The sequence below is a fragment of the Notothenia rossii genome, assembly GCF_949606895.1.
Source record: "Notothenia rossii genome assembly, chromosome: 4".
In the NCBI taxonomy this organism is placed as follows: Eukaryota; Metazoa; Chordata; class Actinopteri; order Perciformes; family Nototheniidae; genus Notothenia; species Notothenia rossii.
In genome coordinates this window covers 38,838,671-38,860,546 of record NC_136902.1, presented here as the reverse complement: position 1 = coordinate 38,860,546, position 21,876 = coordinate 38,838,671, and the positions used below count along the sequence as shown (strand labels likewise).

The window sequence follows — 21,876 nt, the reverse complement described above, 5'->3', positions numbered from 1 at the left end:
TAATTTTCTTGAAGTGACATGGAGGGGTAGATCTTTCGTTGACAACCAAACCTTCTGCCCAGGCTGGTACACTGGAGCTGGCCGGCGGTGTCGGTCAGCCCCCCTTTTCATTGAAGAAGAACTCCTTAGAAGGGTTCGACGGGCAGCCGCCCAGATGCGGTGGCAACGTCTGACCAGGGCATGTGCAGAAGGGACCAAGACCTCCTTTTCAGTCTCAGCAAACACGGGTGGTTGGTAGCCAAAGACGCACTGGAAGGGAGTCAGACCTGTGGCAGAGGTAGGAATATAATTGTGGGCGTATTCCACCCAGATTAGATGCTTGCTCCACGATGAGGGATTCTGAGCCACCAAGCACCTCAGACATGTCTCCAACTCTTGATTTAATCTCTCCGTTTGTCCGTTGGACTGGGGGTGATACCCAGAGGAGAGGCTAACGGTGGCTCCAATAAGACTGCAGAACTCTTTCCAGAACTTGGAAACAAACTGTGGGCCCCGGTCTGACACAATATCCCTGGGAAATCCATGTATCCAGAACACATTGATCATCATAATTTCTGCCGTTTCCTTGGCCGAGGGTAGCTTGGTCAATGGAATCTACCACTGTTAGCACAGTGGTATTACCTTGAGACACCGGGAGTCCAGTAACAAAGTCCATGGATATGTCAGACCAGGGCCGTTGAGGAATGGGCAACGGCTGCAGCAACCCAGCCTGAGACCTGGAAGAAGTTTTGCCGCGAGCACAAACAGGACAGGCATTCACATATTCACCAACATCTTTAGCCATGGATGGCCACCAGAAATGCTGCTTAAGTGCGAAAATGGTTCCTCTAACCCCAGGATGACAAGTGTACAAGGACGTGTGAGCCCAGTGAAGGATCTTGGAGCACAAGGGCACTGTAACAAACAACCTATTAGGCGGACACTCACTAGGTGCTGGGCTCTCAACATTTGCTTGCTGCACCTCTTTTTCTATCTGCCAAGTTACCGCTCCTACCACATGGTTCAGTGGTAGGATGGGTTCTGGTTTCTTGACAGCAGGCTCAGGGTCAAACAGACGGGATAAGGCATCTGGCTTGGTGTTCTGGGACCCAGATCCAAATGACAAGGTAAAATCAAAACGACTGAAAAAAAGCGTCTAGCCTGATCTAGCCTGACGTGAATTCAGTCTCTAAGCCTTTTTTATGTATTCAAGGTTTTTGTGGTCTGTCCATACCAGGAAAGGCTGAGCGGCCCCCTCTAGCCAATGGCACCACTCCTCCAAGGCTTGTTTCACTGCCAGTCTATCACGATTGCCCACGTCGTAGTTCCTTTCCGCTGGGGAAAACTTACGGGAGAGATAAGCGTAGGGATGGAGCTTATTATCCTTTGCAGCCCGCTGAGAGAGAACTGCTCCCACACCGAGGTTAGAGGCATCCACCTCTACCACGAACTGTCGAAGTGGATCTGGGATGGTGAGGATGGGAGCAAAGGTGAACATCTCCTTTAGGCCTTGAAAAGTGTTAGCAGCTTTGGAGTTCCATTCAAAAGGGACATGAGGAGAGGTAAGTACATGTAGCGGGGAAGCAATAGAACTGACATTTCTGATGAAACGTCTATAAAAATGTGCAAACCCCAGGAACTGCTGTAGTTTTTTCCTGTTGACAGGAACTGGCCACTCGGCCACGGCACTGACCTTGGCAGGGTCCATCTTTATTTGACCGGGGGCAATGATGAAACCCAGGAACGATGTGGTTTGGACATGGAACTCGCACTTCTCTGCTTTAACATAAAGTTGGTTCTGTAGCAGGCGGTCGAGGACTTGACGGACATGCTGCTGGTGGGATATGTTGTCAGGAGAAAAAATCAAAATGTCATCAAGATATACAAACACAAACTTATTCAGGAAGTCCCCTAACACCTCATTTATGAGGGCCTGAAACACTGCCGGTGCGTTTGTCAAGCCGAAAGGCATCACTAGGTACTCATAGTGTCCACTAGGTGTGTTAAATCCAGTCTTCCATTCGTCCCCCTCCCTGATTCTCACCAAATGATAAGCATTCCTTAAATCCAGTTTGGTGAAAATGTTGGCGTCTTGCAAAAGTTCAAAGGCGGAGGAGATGAGTGGGAGAGGGTACCTGTTTTTGATGGTGATTGCGTTCAGAGGGCTGTAGTCTATACAGGGCCGGAGTGATCCATCCTTTTTGTCGACGAAAAAGAAGCCCGCTCCCGCTGGTGACGAGGAAGGGCGAATGAGTCTGGCCTGCAATGAGGTCTCAATATAATTGTTCATGGCCTCCCTTTCAGGTCCGGAAAGAGAGTAGAGGCGACCCTTGGGAATGGGGGAGCCAGGTACCAAGTTTATAGCACAGTCATTAGGCCTATGTGGTGGCAGGGCAGTGGCTCGTGAAGACTGAAGGGCCCTTTGCCTTGTTTAAAATCTCTGCTTGGGCTCAGCCTCTGGGAAATAATTAGCTTATGTACATGTCATGTGCTAGAGTATTATTAAACTAGAATTAGAACTTTCTGGTCATTGAATTAAAACCCTCCTGTTGTCCTGGGGTCATTTTTGACCCCAAAAGGAAATCTATTGCTGTCAAAAATAGGTTTTTAATTCATCAAATCGTCTGAAAATTATAGGGGTGGTTCAATACTATGCTCTTAACGATTTAAAATACATTTGAAGTAATTTCATTGAATTATGGGTGTTTTATTGTATTTTATAACACCTTAAGCCCTCTGGGGTCAAAAATGACCCCGCAGGACAAAGTGGAGCAATGGGGCACATTTTTTCAGCATAATGCTGCAACAACCCCCTGCCTGCTTTTCTCACAAATGTTGGGGCATTTCACATTTTATTCTGAGAGAGACAGGCAGCAAAATGAGGAGGCAGAAACATTTGACTGTGGAGGAGGTTCATGAGCTAATCTTTAACCGTGTTATGGAGGAAAAATCTACCGATGAGGAGGATTCAGGGTCAGAAGAGGAGGAAACTCATGAAGAGGTGATCGAAGTAAGTTACAGACCAAATTCTTCCTCTGAAGAAGCCCCCACATCGCCCACTTCTGAAATGGAAGAAGGTTTTGAAATGGAGGAAAATGAATATGAAGAGGTAGAATCAGAAATGGAAGAAGCGTCAGAAGTGGAGGACCGCACTTATTTTGAGGAAGTGGAAGAATCCACTGATGAGGAAGAATCTGAGGAAGAGGACCCAGCTGAGATGGAAGAATATTTCCAATCTAAGAATTAAAAAATTATCTGGTCTCCCATCCCTCCCAGTGATGGACGTCGCATGGTAACAGCAGAGAAAACAGAGAGAGAGACAAGCCGCCAGGGTCCAACCCTGTATGCAAGGTCTCGTATTGAGGACATAAAGTCCGCTTTTTATCTGTTTCTGCCCAAGGCCATCGAAGAGTCAGTGCTGAACATGACTAACAAGGAGGGGCAGCGTGTTTATGGGAAAAAATGGAGAAAGATGGATCAAATGGACCTGCATGCATACGTGGGTTTGTTGTTTCGGCTGGAGTGTACCGATCCAGCAAAGAGGCTACAGCAAGTCTATGGAATGCAGAGTCTGGTAGGGCAATTTTCCGTGCTACCATGACACTTAAAATGTTTCATAAAATCTCCAGAGTCATAAGATTTGATGACAAAGACACAAGAAAAGATCGCCGGGCACGAGACAAACTTGCTCCAATTCGAGACGTTTGGGACACGTGGGTGTGTCTCCTGCCAATGATGTACAATCCAGGCACTAATGTGACTGTCGATGAGCGCCTGGTCCCATTCAGAGGTCGCTGTCCATTCAAACAGTATATCCCAAGCAAACCAGGGAAATATGGGATAAAAATATGGGCAGCATACGATGCCAGGTCAAGCTATGCATGGAATATGCAGATATACACTGGCAAATCTGCTGGTGGGATGTCAGAAAAAAATCAGGGCATGTGAGTTGTCCTTGACATGACAGAAGGCCTCCAGGGAAAAACGATAACCTGTGACAACTTCTTTACTTCACATGCCCTTGGCCTGGCGCTGCTGAAAAGAAAGCTGTTCATGGTGGGAACAGTAAGGAGAAATAAACCTGAGCTTCCCCGTGCACTGGTGTCAAAATCGGACAGGGCTCGTTTCTCATCGAAGTTTGCTTTCACCGAGACCCATGCTCTGGTGTCCTATCTCCCCAAAAAACAGAGAAATGTTCTTCTGATGAGCACTCTGCATCGGGATGCAGCTGTGAGCGACAGGGATGACAAAAAGCCCAAAATCATCGAAGATTAAAATCACAACAAAGGGGGTGTCGATAACCTTGACAAGGTATTTCACATGTATTATTCATAATGTTAATAATATTATTTATGGAAAGGATAATGCATTGAATTTGTGTGTAGGAAATAAACATACATTTCTGAATATGTTTTGGTTTGTTTATTTTTGTTTCAAGGTTACCAGTGTGTACACGTGCAAAAGAATGACAGCCCGTTGGCCCCTAGTTTTCTTCTTCAATATTCTCGACGTGTCTGCATACAATTCCTTTGTCCTGTGGTCTGAGATCAACCCAGCCTGGAATCAGGGGAAGTGCAACAAGAGGAGGCTGTTCATGGAGGAGCTTGGACGACAACTTGTGATACCTCACATCCAGCGACGCAAGGTCAGCATTAAGCTTAATTTCTGTTGCTCTTCCTTCTGTAGTGTCCTCACAATTTGTACTTTTTGTATTTGCACTGTGATTTATTATAATAAAGTTTGATTTGACTTGACAGGTTCTTCCCCGCACGCCAGCCGCTGCCAGTTTGGTTATGGAGGTCCAGCAGTTCTGCTCCAGCTCTACCTCTGCAGCAGCTACCCGTCACCCAGCTCCCACTCGCCCAGCTCCCGCTCGCCCAGCTCCCCCTCCTGACCCATCACCCAAAAGGAGCAGGTGCAAATTCTGCCCTCGCCAGATTGATGTCAAAACCAAGAAAATGTGCCAAAGATGCAATGCATAAATCTGCAAAGATCACACCATTGTTACCTGCCCGGCATGCAACTGAGGGCACATTAAATGTGTAACACAGAAATGCGTGAGGTTTCCACTTTAAATTCTTGAAATAACAGTCAAGCAAGACAGGGTCAAAAATGACCCCAAAGGGCACAAGGTGTGATTATGTGTTGTCATTAAAAAAATATTAATTATTAAAAAAGGGCATCCTTACTAAACTTTGACATATACCAGTCTCTGATAAGAAAAATAGTCACAATACGATATGTTCAAATTATTAAATAGTTTCATTTATTTTTTAACTCAGAAAACGGTAACATTTCATATAAAAAAGATCTTTTGGCCCTAAATTCCAAAACAAAGGGAAACATGTGTGGTATTGAGTTGGACTGAAGCAAAACTAAAGGTGTAACACAAAATGGATTGACATTTCAAACTTTATTCTTGAAATAAGAGTCAAGCAAGACGGGGTCAAAAATGAGCCCAGAGGGCACAAGGTGTGATAATGTGTTGTCATTAAAAATATATAAATTATTCAAAAAGGGCATCCTTACTAAACTTTGACATATACCAGTCTCTGATAAGACAAATAGTCACCATATGGTCAAATTAATTCATTGTTTCACTTCTTTTTTTTTATCAGAAAATTGTATAATTTCATATAAATAAGGGTCTATCGGCACTAAATTCCAAGACTGAGGGAGAAAGTTGTGGTAATGGGTTGTACTGAAGTAGAACTAAAGGTGTAACACAACATTTATTCACATTTTATACTTTATGCGTTAAATATCAAACAAGCCAGATGGGGTCATTTTTGACCCCAGAGGGCACAAGATGCATAGTAATCGGGAGGACATTACGAAGGTTAAAACATACGCCAGGGTGACCAGCCCTGTTTTTCTGCTTATCTGCAGAACAAGAAATTATTTTCATGCGCACATAGTCTAACTTTATTGGATCTTCTGCATAAAATTCAACAATATACAGTTCCAAGTTAAAATGATAAAATCCAGTTACCTTGCAAAATGTCCCTTTTCAAGCATTTTCAAGGTGCATTTTCAAGCTTTTCAAGCAGCGTACAGCTGTTGTAAATTACATATTTACATGCACATACTTATACTCAAATGATTATTTCCCTACCTCACATTAAATCAGATGTTCTTTATGCTATAAACAACCAAATGTGTGTTTCGTAATAGCATCCTACATAAGGATGAAAAATTAAAGATAAGAAAACAAAGTTTAATATTGTAAAGTGAGTGACCCATATCATATATAGTAGACTGGGCATCCCATATAACCTGGCTGAGCCAATATAAAACAATCAGCCAACTAACTTTTCAATAAATTCTTTATTAACATTTTTAACATTTTTGAGGTCCTTTTAGGGTGGCAGTAAACATACGGCTCTCCAAGGTTAGGACAAACCCATTGAAACACAAAGCTGATATAAAAAAAAGCGTGTGCAGAGATCCTCTTTCTGTGTGAGAGTTTTGGAGGTTTCCAGGGAATTTCTTTCAGAATATGAAACTTTTATTGCCAAAATCTCCCGATAAATACATGTTTGAAGCTTGTAAAGGGAAGATGACAGCTCTCCCTCGCACTAATGCTTTTACGTAGCGATGCTCCCCCCTCCCTCCCGCTGACATTATGAATGTATGTCGTATAGTAATCATAGATAACACGGCAGGGTCCGTTACAGTTTGTTTTCATCTGATTTCAAATAAACAAAGTCTTGACTTTCAGAATATTAAAAATTAAATTAAATATGATAAATACAACTTTGAAGCTTGTAACGGCATAATTACAAGCGGAGAACGGAGTAACGTTACGTCAAAGCAGGCATAACAACAGCCGGTGTTTCTCGTGAGTGTTTTCCCCGGGAAACTAACACAATACACACAAACGCAAAAATACACAAACACACACACACAGGGTATATGCAGGAATCCTGAGGTCAAATTTAATACCTTTTAAGACCTTTTTTAAGACCCTTTCAATACATTTTAAGACCTCATCGCAACTTTGAGTTCTAACCGGTTACATTGGCTACACACTTTACCTCACATTTACTATATTGATTGTAAGATAGCACAACTAAACAGAGTGCAGACAGACTACTGAAGCCTCCTCTCCACATGAACTTCAACCTCTCTGTGAAGGTCAGGTTTAATGCAGTATGCTGCTTTGTTGCTTCTGTAGACTCTGTGCTCTTTCATTCCAGTAAAACTCCTCAGAAAACATTAGAAACCAGTATTTGACCAATAAACAAAACAATTGACAAAACTTTGAAATATGAAATATGTTAAACTTTGGTGAGCTTCAGCGGGGTAATGCCATATAGGAGCTCCCTCTCAAATACCCAGGGGTTAAATTGGGCTGGGGCTGTCCGGGGCTAAGCCCTGGCACATAGGACGATGCTCTGATGTCATCACCCTCACACATTTGTCATATGTTTACAAAACACAATAGCAGATCTCTGTGACCGGATATAGTTTGGCTTAGACCCCGGCCCCACGAGGACGCATACGGTAAAACGCATACGCAAACGCAAAAAAGTCTTCCGTTCACACGCATTCGATTTATTAATGTGTCCGTTCACACTAGACCGCTGGAAATGCTATAGTACATATGTCAGGCCTGTAAGTGGCGCTGCTGCCGCCACAAAATACACCACAAGCAGCGAAGAAGACCCCGGAGCATGGTTGCCATGGTTGCCCTTCTGTTTATTCTCCGCGGTGGACGGCGTGTTCTCCTGCTGTATATCTCTCAGGTAGTCCACCAGCAGATGAAAAACACCAACCTCTCGGCCTCTTCCAAGGGACGAGGGAACCGTGCGGCAGAGTTTCCTTTAAAAAAAATGTTCCGCCAGTCAACATGTCTGTTAAAGTTTAAATCTTCCGTACAAAATTAGAAAAGTGCCGATCTGAGGTCTTCTTTGTTATTTATTGAGCTTTAAAACAAATTGATAACGACTCTGTTCTCTGTATAATAATATTTAATAAACGGTGCCTGCCTCTCTTTTCCTCCCCCTCTTCTGACAGCCCAGCAGCAGCAGGAGACGTGGGGAGAGGGAGGCGGGCTATTTCATCGTTATCAGAAAATGATCATATAGGGCTTACACACGGAGCCGTTGGACCCCCAGAGCGTTGCGTATGCCGGTCTACCCACCTTGGGACCCCACCTTGGGACCCCCCCCCCACAGATCGGAGCAAGGCAACGAAACTTAAAATAAGAAGCAGCATTTTTATGGCGCGCTATGCATGGGGCCGCCTTGAGGGGGTTTCCCGACATGTCGTTTCAGTAAATTAAAGGGTGTTTCATGTTGTCGTTGCTGTGGGACTTCTTAATACCTTGGAAAATGCCGTTTAATACTTTTTAGTAGCCTTAATTTTTGCTAAATTGATTTATCAACTTTTAATACTTTTTAAGACCCCGCAGACACACTCGCGAGCTTCCCCCAGACCAGTAATACAAACGAAAATATGTTTCCTCCGTTAGAAAGCTAGGAATATCGTCTTTCCAACAGTGTATAACTCAAAATGTGTCTTCGGGTCAATATGACTGATTTCGATGGAGCAAGTTTAAGCACGAAAAATACTACCAGTAGAAATGCATTGCTTTTATGTGCTTCATCCTCTGAAAACCACAGGATGGCGACTGTCGCAAATACTGACATAGGTACGCTCCTTTTTATTATTGTCACCTGTATAAGCAATTATCCCACATCGAGTTCGCTAACGTTACTAGCTTAAACAAACGTAACATGCAACGTTAGCCTAATCCAAAATGCTCTACTACGGCTTACCTTTCATATGGCTCGTCAGCGCAAACTCTCCCATCGCGAATAATTGAAATTCTTTGTGGCAAACTGTGCAGAAGGCGAATCGTTGGGTTGATCCTCCTTTTAGCCACAGCTTGTATTTCTTTTCGGATAGCCAACGCTCGTTAAAACGGCAACCTCCTGGCATACTGTCATTCTCTCATTAGAATGCCCAGGTCACACAAAATAAAACACTAGCAGGTCGCGCGCATAGCGCGGGAAGGCCGGAGCGGAGCTGTTTTATTTAGAAGCGAAGCAACTAAGCTCGCTCCGACTTTTTTATTTTCTTTTAATCTAAAAAGCGAACTATTCAGTCAGACAGCAATTTATTGTAAAAGTAAAGCATTTACAATTTCAAGCACTTTATCTCAAATCCAACCACCATTCCCAAAACTCAAGCACTTTTCAAGTCATGAAAACACCTCGTAAAAATTCAAGCATTTTCAAGGATTTCAAGCACCCGTACGAACCCTGCTCATATCTCATATCAATGCTATAATGTTTTATATTGCAGACGCCACCGATACACAGCCTACCGCCAGCTGGTGAGACTTTGCTGGGGTTACCTAAGACGCGACATAAGAGTGCCACTGCCCTCTTGTGCAGTGAACCAAATTCGTAGACAGTTTCCATCCATGGACTATCACGGTTATGAAGAAGGAAAGTGACAATACAGTTCTGAAGTGAATGTTTAATACAGTTCCACAGTTGAAGATGCACAGTGACAGACTATTTGGTCTTGAAACGACTGGCATGTGCCTTGATGGCCTCTGCTTTGTCAGGCTTCTCCATTGCCGAGGACAGAGTGGCTCCTCCAGCTGTACAGACCTGTCTGCGCTGGGTTTCTTGAAGAGGTCGACCACCTCTCTCATGAGATCATCCACATAGCCTGCAACAGTGTTCAAAGACAGAATACAAAACTTGCACTTCATAATGTTCTCTAATAATAAATGGTGTCTGTCATCAAGCCGAGATCATTCTTTCAATTGGGGTTTTGAACTGAATTAGTTACTAAATCATTAGTACCGGTACATTACCAATCTGGACAATATTATTTTGAGTAATTTAATTTCAAACTCACTGAATGTTGCCTCTACTAGGATCTTCTTCACAACATGACCTCCAGCCTTGTACTTGGGGTAGCGGATTTTGAACCTCTGTTCTCCCGCCTTCGTATAGTTGCAGTATGTCTGCTGGCATTCTTGTTGTAATGCAGTCCGGCAAGAAGGGTTCTGTTAACATAAACAAAGAAACAGTTTTAAAAATGTGAAAAGAAATATCTCTCTTTTGTAATTATTCCATGTCTATACATGAACAGCTCTATTAGACTTGATATTGATTCAGAAAGTGATTTAGTGTTTTATTTTAGTCCTGGCAATGTGTGTCTTGGAGTTGACAACTTCATCACAGTTCCTTCCTCCATTTTGACACACTATGGGAGATGTGACGTAACGTCGCAAGCTTTTATACAGCACGGGGACCTGGTTCAGCACGGTACAAAGACGCCCATTCCCAAGTAACTGAAACAAGTCTTTAGCTGGTAAAATACAAGCCTTTGAATTATATGCTGAAAAGACCAACCTGCACAGCATGCCAGTGTAGGAGTACACGTAAGACTTTGGTGCAAACTGAATGATGAGGCTGTGAAAGCCCTCCACCTTGGATGTCTGGTGTACGGCAGAGAGCTTGCCGATGTCCTTGCACGGCATCTTTTCTGTCACCAGTTTCTCCAGTTTGACAGCTGATAGTGAACCTGCAATCAACAGATCAGTAAATCAATCATCAACAAATTTCAATGGCAGTGCTTGACATTATGGATTATCAATTCTAATGTTTGTTGCTCAGACGTAACTTTTTGGATTACGTACCCAACCATAAGACAGTCAGTACATTGTTGTTGCTGGGTATGTCCTGGGTTTTTAATCACTCAGTATGCATACATTGTATACATTCCATACTCCTTTTGGCAGTGGATGACGGTTCAAATTAAAGTCACCCGTTGCTGACGCAACAGACGTAATTTTAAATGTCACGTCTGCCGCCATATCAGAAAAATTAGTATTGACTCTAAACTCACTTGGTTTGATCCACTACTTCTTGTGAGCCCTGCCTTGTAGTCTCTTGTGCGCACATGTGGGGAACTTTCCACCATGGCCCCTGTGGAGGTTTAGGACATGCCGCTCCACCGACTTCCATTTATCCACAATCAGTTCCGCGTCGTCTTGCGTGGAGGAAACCAATGCCCAGTACAAGTGGTTGATGATGCTCTGTTGCCATGCTTTCAGGTCCTCACAGCCCTTGAGCTTGCAGATGGCTTTCAGCTTCTTCCCAACAGCTGCAAAGACAATAAATAAAACTGACATCATAAAGAGATCTATCTATTTGAGTGAGGTGTTCAAATAAGATTTGTTACACTGCATGCTGCAATGTCTGTCTGGTGATAACAACTTTACGATAACTCAATAGAAGACTACTCCTTGAACTTCAAAAGAAACAACATTGACACTAGGCTTGGGCGGTATGACGGTATTACGGTATACCAGGGTATTTCGAAATACCGTCGGTATGATTTTCAATACCGTGACGTCACAGACTGTGCGCCAAATCATAGATGCGTTTCATTCTATTACACTGACACGGAGTTTTGACAGGGACGACATTGGTTGTAATGCACAGCACGCGCCAGCAGAGGGCAGGGGAGGGCAGTCCGTCTTTCCCGCTCTCAGAGCTCAGCACAGAGCTGAGCTGAGCAAGATGACGGCAGCATTTGCCGGCCCCGAACTCGGACAACTAGTAAAAAAGAAAAATGCCTCTGCGCCTGTTTGGGACTATTTTGGGTTCACTCGTCGCCAGTGACTTCATCCAGCACAACGAGAGACGGAGGCACTTCTTTGGGAATGTTTAAGACGGGGTGAGTGAGTGTTGACATTTAATTGACATTAATCCTATGCAACTGGTTGATGGTTTTGTAGTCGAGGTCGGACGGTTTTAAAAACGAAAGCATTTACGTGCTAAACATTCACGCGAGTAATCCAATGAATCAAATGGAAATAAGGTTTTTTACACATGCACGGAATAATATTGCCAAACTAGTTAGTGAATATAGCAAACTTTATTCAATAAGTGTTAGAAATTCAAATCAATGTTTTAATGGGGAAATGTAATTTAAACATGCCGTCAGTTTTAATGCTCTTTTATACTGAAAAACCAGAAATTCTTGTGCACAAGCAGTTAAGCTTTTATTCTGAAAATCCTTCATCTACATGTAGCATGTGGCTAATGTACGATTTCCTAAAGAGGTGAATTTAGTAGCGAAATGATATGGAGTGGTGCAAACCGAAGCCTACTGATTTAACACTACAACTATAGATGTCGAGATACTACCATGCTGAATATTAAATGAAGGTACAGTTTATTTGAATACATTATTGTTTACAGACGAGATTAGCATGTGACAACATCCGGAATGACCGGAAACCAAACGAGCCGAGAAGTATTTTTTAGAGTATTGATTACAGCGTTTCAAATGTGTTAAATGAAAAGTGATGAAAGAGAATATGAGGAGAAAAGGCGTGTTGAGCATATATTGGATGTGAAAGGAGCCAATCCTCTGTTTAAATGCAACAACGGACATTGGAGACGAGGCGAGCCGGCAGGCGGGGAGGAGCAAGCAGAGGATATATAACAGCACCGGAGGAGAGATCCAACTCTTGGCTTCCCTAACGAGGAGCGGATCACAGCTGTTTGTCTGACTGAACAATATCATGCTTGTGACCAACCCGCGCCTTTTTTAATTAAAGTACCCAATTGAACTTTCACAGAGACTCCATTTAGTCTCCTTTTAAAGCTTCTCTCCTGGACGGGAGAATAACGAACACAGTTTACATAAGTCAAGTATTTACTCCCGGAAAATGTTTATGTATGATGATATATTGTTAACTTAGCTCACTATGGAAACAACGTCGGACATCTACAAACGCGTCCTGTATCCGATCTCAAAATGTGCCATTTGCACAATGTGTCATGTATGCAGCCCTTGTTTTGCACTTGCGCGCACGTCGCGGCACTTTGCGAGCGTCTACCGGCTCGGGCTGCATTTTACACCGAATATAATACACCGTTCGAAACATCTATTTGCCGCCGAACGCCACCTCACTCAAGTCGACCCAAGTCATACCGTCAGTGGCGGCTGGTGGAAAATATTGTTGGTGGAGCTGGCTGTTGATATAGTGAGTAAAAAAAATGTTGGGGGAGAAATTACCCCTTAAATTGGGACTGATACCGTCATATACCGTATACCACGGTATGATGTCAGCAAGGTATGACGGTATGAAAGAAATGATACCGCCCATGCCTAATTGACACATACACTTGGCTACATGCCAGATGTCATACAGATGTTTTGTGTACGGCATATTCTCTAATCCATTTGGCAATCTGGCGATGTCGGTCTGTGACGAGAGTGCCAATCTCCAGGATGTCCTCAAAGAAGGCCACCATCCTCTTCAGGCCTTCCAGTTTCATATGGTAGCTCCCACCACACTTGTTGCTCTGAAAATACAGCAGGGAACATTCCAGTTAGGCAGATAACTAGACAGGAGCTCTGCAATGAGCTGAATATGATTTGAAACACTGTTACTATTACAATATTTACATATGAAGTTTTCAATTTCTCACACAAAACCCTGAACTTGAACAATATAAACTGTACCTGCACCAGCTGTAGGTCTAGCACCACATTTGATTCCAGCTCCATTGTAGTGTATGTTCCAAATTTTGCGCAGTGTCCAGGGCTGTCGGCCCTGCCGTCGCCCCCCAGAACCAGAGGTCGCCCTTCAGTCTGCAGCATCGCAATGTGGGCTGCCTGTTGTTGCGTCCATACACCCTGTATTGCAGGCTGCAGGATGTCTCGCTGGTGTGAGAAGAATGTTCGTTTCACGTAGGTCATCACACCCATGTGGTTTAGGACTCGCAGCACCTTTGTTGGCGACGCCCCGGCAAACAGTATGCCTGCAGACAACAGCATGTTGCCTGCAGGGAAGTTTCCAATGCTCGGTTGACTCTGCCACTCAGTTGCCTGCAGACAGGAGTCACATGTTTGGTGGATCTTAAGTAGTGTTCCAGTGGTTGTCCACACTTGATGGATGTCGACGCTGCCGCAAGATTGACAGTGGCACCACTGTAGCAGTTTCCCGAGGCTGGAGCCAAAGACGATGTATTTGGGTTCCTTGTGGCAGATCTCATCCCCAAAATGCTTCCCGACTTTCTGACAGATCTGACTTGTCAGAAGAATCAGCCGCTGAGATGGGGCTACTGGGTTCCCAGTCTGAGGAGCCTGATACTGATGGTGATGCAGCTGGACAGCTGGATGACGCGTCTTCCAGTTGGTGTTGCTCCAGCTTTGACGCCTGGCTGCTTCTGCTGCTAGAGGCAGCCTGTGGTGGCTGGTCAGGTGTAGCTGGGTCTCTCGTGCCATGGACTTTCAGATTTCTCTGCCTCCCTGGTACTGGTAGACTTGCAGTCAGCATCTCGGGCGTCACCTGGCATGCTGGAAATGAAATGATCAATGGAATACTATATTGTGTTTATATAAAACCACAAATCTATGTTGATCTGTTGCTTACTATTTAGAGTTAACAAACTCAACATTAGAAGGAATATCCGGTACTGTAATACAGTATTATATGACACACTCGCTCATCCTGTCAAACTGTTGTGTTTTATTTTTTTTAGGAACTGATTCAACTTTGATTTAATAGTGCAGTACTATTAACCAATCAATAGTGGCATTACCCTTTGACTGTGTCTTTGTTTTTGTGAGTTGTTTCCCAGTCTGTGTCTTGATGCTGAGAGTAGCTGTTGGAGTCCAGTCTGTCTGGCAGGCCTGATCTTGACTCTGTCGTTCCTGCCAGGTGAAAACATAAATTTCATAGTGTGATGTTGTAAAAATATTTTCGAGGGGTTAGAAGTTCTAGAAATTATTATCATGATAAACATGTACCCTACAGTAATGCTTAGCTAGAGCCAATGCATATGTAAGTCAATATCATGCCTGACTAGCAACTTTCTACAATAATTATATTTAGCAGACTGGTTTGCCGGTTGCATGTTTGGTGTTTGGAACAAGACTAATGCTAAGCTTTTTGTTTTACATAAAAAGTGTAAGATCTAAGGTGTGCATATTACCAAGAAGGTTTTTTTTCATGTGTCCACTGTGTGTGCCAGTCATGATAACGTGCAAGGTAAAACCAGCCAATGTGCTCATCTAAAACAAAACCTGGGGGCAATCACAAACCTGTTCCGGTGCCATGTCTGTGTCAGTGGCCATCTCCATTGATTCCTCTGTGGAAGCAAAACTGCTACTCTCCACTTCCGATTCTGCCAGGAGTTCTTCTACTTTCTGCAAATGTACACAATATGAAATGGGTTACAAAATTATTCAAAACAGTATAGGCCTAGACCTTGCTCATACCATTTCAACAATAATAATTCAGGAGACTACTAGCCACTGGAATTAAATCCTAATTTAACATCAACAAATTAGGCCTAACAACTTTACCCGCTTTCTCTCTCTCATTGCAAATGCAGATCGAGCCGGTCTTGATGTTGACGTTGAAAGTTGTCCCACAGCTGAAGTCCCAACTCTGGGGAAAACAGTTGGAATTGCTCCCTTCTTCAGGATCAAGGTCCTCTTTGTCGCAATGCCCATCTGCGCTCGTAGTAGAGCACTTTCATCAAAGGGGTCCCTTGTGAAGTGTTCACTGCCAGGAACACTGTATTTGGTAAGCTCCCAGTCCTTCCTGGTTCTCTTTACTTGCTTTGCCCATGCCTTTGACAGATCTGTAGAAATAAAAATAAATCCAACCATTAATAGTCAAAAGATAAGCTCTTTATTCTATAGGTAATCTATTATTAGACCCTCCAGAAAAACGCGGGCAAAAATCCTTGATTATGCAGGCTAAATTCCTAGATTATGCGGGCTAAACTCCTTGATTATGCGATTAAACATGCAGGGTTTTTATGTGATTTTATGCGGTGAAATTGCAGTAAGTTGCGAAATATGCGGAAAGTTGCTAAATATGCTAAATATGCGGGAAAAAAGAATAACAATTTTTTTTAAATATTGGGCTGTCTCATTTATTCTCTCTCACACACAACCTGCCACTAACGTTAAACCCCTTTACTATACAATTGAACACATTCAATGTTTATTTATTGTAAAAGCAATTGGGCTATTTTAATCTCACGCACACACACACACCCCCCCCCACACACACACACACTTCTCCGCCTCATTCTGTTTTCATTTACTCATTCGTTATCTGACCAGCTTCAATCTTGTAGGCTACTCACTTCGTTTCTTGTAGCCCTCGAGAGGGTTTTGGAGGTTGATGCCTCGGTGAACGTGAGTTGTTTGGCTTTCTTTTCCGCAGCAGCAGAAAGCATTTTCGAACGTTTGAATGAATCAAAGTGGGTCGTCACCGTCAATTTTCTCTTATGCTCCAACACACGGTTGCACGGGGTGCAGAATAGTTTCCCCCCACTTTTTGCCCGGTCTTTAGTAGAAATGTTCGTCGGTAAATAAGATGGATTAGTTTTTTTCATCTTTGTGTTTTCTCTATCGTGTAAGCTCCACAGGTTCACTCTATACAGTGTTGTTTACATTCTGTGATGCACGAGCTGATGACGTCACATCAAGAAGAGTTAACTTCTTTTTTTTCTCAACTTTGTGTGGAAAAATGCGGGGATTATGCGGCCTTTTGATAAATATGCGGCCTTTTAAAAATCTGCGCCATTTTGCGGTAAATTCTGCGATCGCAGAATCGCGTTTTTCTGGAGGGTCTATATTATGACATCATTAACATGGCCATGGAAGTCAATTTAGTTGAGGACAATATTTTGTCATAGATCTAGACAAGGGTGTAACTTTGGTTTGAGAAGTGGGGGGGACACAAAACAGGGGGTCCTCCGCAATGAAAAATGTTCTCGATTTAATTCCATTTCCTGCCTTTCTACAAATATATTAGGCACTATAGTGTTAACAAATCCAAGAAAAATGTGTAGTGTACATAATGAGTGTGCACACTTATCTAGTATCCTATCCATGTGAACCTGTTTTATTTGTGATGACCTCACACCCTTTAGGGGGGGTCCGGGGGCATGCACCCCGGGAAGATATTTTTCTTTAAATTGAAGTTGAATGCATCAATCTGGTGCACTTTGAGGGCAACATTAAGAGATTTATGGATACAGCTCTCAACACTCATATGAAACATATATTTCAATAATCAAAAAACATTGGAAGGATTTCTTAACCTATTTTATACAACTAATATGACATAGATGGAAATATTTGTTTACATAGATGACCAAACCCACTGAGATAACTTAGGCTACAGTTTACAATCTAATCACTCAGTCCTTTACCTCTCTCTCTCTCTCTCTCTCTCTCTCTCTCTCAACAGAGAAACAATAAACTGTGATGAATGTAAACACTTCGGCGGCGACCATCTCGTGACGTCACGCAGTAGATCGCAAGCCACGCCCAGGAAGGCGGAGGTCAACTGCGGATTTCCAGGCGGCAAATTCAAAACTCAACAAATTCGTTGCTATTCCAACATCTTTTGATATGGGTTCCAATGGACAATTTTGGTCATCATAACCATGGGTAACCAAGAATAAATGGATGCTGAGCGGAGTCAAATAAATGGAAAGTCATGTGTTCAGTATGTGTTGCATTTACGGTTATTTCAATGGGCATAGTACAATGGGTAACGGTGAACAATAACTGACCATCCAGAGCAGAGGCCTTTAACGATTGCTTCAAAGGAATTACCACACAGTTCCACTTCTTGGCCAACCCCCAATCCATTAAACTCTGCACCAGTCTATGAGAACCCCCTGAGTTAAAACATGTCAGTCTACTTTTACCTGTGTCAACGTATAAGGAGGGAATCCAGATGACAGTCGGCTCACCAGGGTCCTCCTCGTCCCTGATGAGCCCGATTATTTGCTGTACAAGAAGCCACGAGGTGCCCCTGCTCCCCACAGTAAAAACACCTGCCCTCCTGAATGCGCCGAAGACGTTCCTCCGGAGTCAACTTTGCCCAACCCAACTGCATGGGCTCCTCTGAGACACTAGGTAGCACTCTTCTCCCAGGAGGAGTATCGGCAGGAGGTCTCCAGGCGGGACGATGGCTTGGTGGGTCCCCTTGGTGTCGAGGCAGACGTGCCACATTTTTTAACCTTTCTTTTTGTCTTTCGGCCAGTCTATTGTCTATTCGAACTGCCAGTGCAATGACAGAATCCAAGTCTTCTGGGAGGTCCAAAGGTATTAACTGTTCTTTAATGGAATCCGAAAGACCAGACAAAAAGGCGTCGAGCAGTGCTGACGAATTCCAGCCACTATCTGCTGCAAGGGTCCTGAACTCAATGGCATAGTCCGATACTCTGCGCTGGCTCTGCTTAATCTGCATCAGTGCTCTGGCTGCCTCCCTTCCAGGAGCCATGCGATTAAACACCTTGGTGAGAGTATCTGTAAATACATCCAGAGAATTACAAGCAGGTTAATCTCTCGCCCATTCGGACGTAGCCCAGGCCGCTGCTCTCCCCGTTAAATGGCTCACCATGAAGGCCACTTTAGAGTGATCAGTGGGGAATGCAGCAGGGATTTATAATGGAGATCACAATGAACAATGAAAAGGCGACAGTCACCGGAATCTCCGGAGAATCGCTCTGGAGATGCCAGACGAGGCGGTGGAGCATGGAGTGGCACATGGTCAGCTGGAGCAGTTGGTGTGTAAGCAACAGCAGGAGGCTGAGGGGATGAACCAGCTTCCAGGTGAGCGAGGACACGGTGCAGCTGTTCGGCAAGGTGATTCATCTGAGTATTGACGGAGGCTTGAACATTTTCCTGACGGCCGGTCAGGTCCCTCACCCCCAGGTTGATGGCACCCAGCTGCTCCTATTGCTGGTGTAGTCTCGATCCTTGAGCTCGCAGAGCTATCTTCTCTGTCTCTGAATCCGCTGGGTCCATATTTTGGTCAGTTCGTGCTGTTATGGACCGAGACACAAGGACGTAGGACGCAAAAGCAGGACTCGAAGACAGTTGTCCAAAAATAGAATGTTCTTTAAAAACAAAACTTAAATCGTACTTTCAAAAAATAGAAAGTAGTTAAATAGCCAAAGCTAAGTTGTACAGCAACACAAAAACTCACTTGGCAAAAGGTCTAAATCTCAAGGTAGGTATCAGGAGTCAAAAAAGGCCCAGGTTCTCACGACATGAAACATAACGAACTGACAAAGGAACAAAGAAACACCAGGGCTATATATAGGTGAGGGGGATGGGCACAGGTGAAAACAATCAGGGCAGGGCCAAGCAATCTCAAGGGAAACACACAAAGGCAGGAAATGTGGGATCTGGAATGAGAGGAAAGATTACTTTCAAAATAAAAACAGGAAGTGACAAGATCAAAACACAAAACTAGAGTAAAAACATAACTAAACCTAACATATATGTCGAGTCACAACAAAATGACGTGTTGCATCCTGTTTCCAGGGTAGCAGTTCTGTTCTGTTAATCATAGGTGTCACTGTTGTCACTAGGCTTGTTTGAGACAAGCGAGACCTGCGCAGTTGCGATCAACGTCTTGGTAGTGCGTTGCATGATGGTTAGTCATTTTGTCCGACTTGCTCTGGAGGATCGCCTACATGAGACGTTGAAATCTCGCGGGACAAAGACAAACCTTGAGAGCGAGGCGCGGCGAGGCGGCGCAGTTCCTCTCCACGGGCTGTGGAAGCGAAATGCTTGATGGGAAACGACTCGCTGGTATCTCGAGCTGAGCGCTCATTGGTGGTTTTTACCCCGTGCTTCTGATGAAGCTCTCCAATTGGCTCGGCAAAAGTTTGTTGTTGTTTTGTGTCAGTTTTACATCGCCATTTCCATTCACATTTTTCATCATTGTTCCACAATGTTTATCACGAAATTAATATGTATATATTTTATACTATACTTGCACTGCTTACCGTTTTCATACTTTATATATCTTAGCATATTCATACACACTGTTCATACTGCTCACATGCTGCTGTGTATATCCAACCCAGTCTCACGGCATTTCGTGTTCACCAACACGATTTTTAATCCATTGATTCGTGTTCACCAACATGATTTTCCCCTTTTTTCGTGTTGCACGGCACAATTTTAAAAGCAATGTATTTCTACTGGTAGTCTTTCCCCTTTTTCTTTCGTGTTGCACAGCACGATTTTAAAAGCAATGTATTTCTGTTGGTAGTCTCACGGCATTACGTGTTATAGGAAGACCGGAAGCTGTGTGGTTCATAAAAACATGTTCTTACTCAATATTGTTAACTGTGTTCGTTATTCTCCCGTCCAGGAGAGAAGCTTTAAAAGGAGACTAAATGGAGTCTCTGTGAAAGTTCAATTGGGTACTTTAATTAAAAAAGGCGCGGGTTGGTCACAAGCATTATATGGTTCAGTCAGACAAACAGCTGTGATCCGCTCCTCGATAGGGAAGAGAAGAGACTGGATCTCTCCTCCGGTGCTGTTATATATCCTCTGCTGGCTCCTCCCCGCCAGCCGGCTCGCCTCGTCTCCAATGTCCGTTATTGCATTTAAACAGAGGATTGGTTCTTTTCACATTCAATATATGCTTAACACGCCTTTTCTCCTCATATTCTCTTTCATCACTTTTCATTTAACACATTCTAAACGCTGTAATCAATACTCTAAAAAATACTTCTCGGCTTGTTTGATTTCCGGTCATTCCGGATGTTGTCACATGCTACTCTCGCCTGTAAACAATAATGTATTCAAATAAACTGTACCTTCATTTAATATTCAGCATGGTAGTATCTCGACATCTATAGTTGTAGTGTTAAATCAGTAGGCTTCGGTTTGCACCACTCCATATCATTTCGCTACTAAATTCACCTCTTTAGGAAATCGTATATTAGCCACATGCTAAATGTAGATGAAGGATTTTCAGAATAAAAGCTTAACTGCTTGTGCACAAGAATTTCTGGTTTTTCAGTATAAAAGAGCATTAAAACTGACGGCATGTTTAAACTACATTTCCCCATTAAAACATTGATTTTAATTTCTAACAGTCCCTCCTTACACACCTAAAAGGTGTGTATAATACTGAAATCAATGAGTTCTTCATCTGAACTTTGCATATTACATATCTCATATTAACAAACATACAATCAAATGGAATGGTTTTACAGCCGGCTTTACAAAAATACAAAATAAATTCTTGTCTGTGTTCAAACATAAAAGTTTTCCCTTGTGCATAACTTCTAGTGTTTACATTCAATATCATTCTTCAAAATAGCAGCAATGGCTTGGTATCAGAACATTTCTTCGTCCCTCCTTTCACAGAAACCGTTCTCATACCACGCTCAGTGTTAAGGCACTTGTTTTTACAAAGTGAAAAGAAACAAACCATTTTAGAATAGCAATGATTTTTACAACATGAGATCCACCATATTAGAATAGTATAAAGTAATAAAGAATAAAATAAAATATCTTGGATTGGCAAAGTAAATTGAAAAATAAAAATAAACTATCTTGGAATAGTGTAAAGTAAATTGAAATGGATTCACTCCATTTTAGCATTTTATTTTGCTCACTTCTTCACATGATTTCATAATGTAAAGAATCACATCAGCTGGACATTCATTGATCAATCTCATCTCCGAACATCCATATCATTTAAACTAACTCATCATTGTCATCAACATCTGAATACGGGGGTTGGTCGTCTTGTTCTGCTAGCATTTGTAATTATCTCCTCATGAGAAATTTACCCTCCCTCCTTTCATACCATTTAAGGTGTGAAAGTAATATGTTCTCTAGAAGGGGCCGTCGTGATCAATCGGTACGTTCTACTCTGGGGTACGGCATTCTAGACAGTCATTTCTGGGAGAAGATTTTGGTCAGTTACAACAGTTGTAGAGTTTCATAACTTAAAAGTTCCTTCTCATTACCTTTGGGTGGTCTGTTCTAATGCAGTGATAAAGTCCCTGAAATGGTGTGAGAACCAGTGGAATATCAATAACTCATTATACTAATTTA

The 21,876-nt window shown here is 43.0% G+C and overlaps 1 protein-coding gene across 2 annotated transcripts; it reads right to left on the bottom strand.

Moving 5' to 3' along the window:
* Nucleotides 1-9,382: 9,382 nt before the first annotated feature.
* Nucleotides 9,383-19,049, bottom strand: LOC307038284 (uncharacterized protein). 2 transcript variants are annotated; one of them, XM_079679670.1, is made up of 10 exons: nt 17,709-19,049; nt 15,337-15,617; nt 15,073-15,177; nt 14,571-14,682; nt 13,489-14,325; nt 13,147-13,328; nt 10,855-11,112; nt 10,359-10,530; nt 9,859-10,009; nt 9,383-9,666 (listed from the first exon to the last, which is right to left on the bottom strand). In XM_079679670.1, exons 5-6 carry the CDS (start codon nt 14,251-14,253, stop codon nt 13,167-13,169), a joined length of 927 nt encoding a protein of 308 aa, XP_079535796.1. In that variant the 5' UTR covers nt 14,254-14,325; nt 14,571-14,682; nt 15,073-15,177; nt 15,337-15,617; nt 17,709-19,049; the 3' UTR covers nt 9,383-9,666; nt 9,859-10,009; nt 10,359-10,530; nt 10,855-11,112; nt 13,147-13,166. The 2 variants fall into 2 exon arrangements, with proteins under 2 accessions (XP_079535796.1, XP_079535795.1); XM_079679669.1 differs by having other exon boundaries at nt 13,173-13,328.
* Between the last annotated feature and the right edge of the window lie 2,827 nt (nt 19,050-21,876).

What these genes read in the sequence shown, in the direction of transcription:
- LOC307038284 (XM_079679669.1), bottom strand. Translation starts at nt 14,253, where the DNA reads ATGGCACGAGAGACCCAGCTACACCTGACCAGCCACCACAGGCTGCCT. An exon ending in TAGACCTACAGCTGGTGCAG is followed by an intron (nt 13,329 to 13,488) that starts GTACAGTTTATA and finishes CTGTATTTTCAG; the next exon opens with AGCAACAAGTGTGGTGGGAG.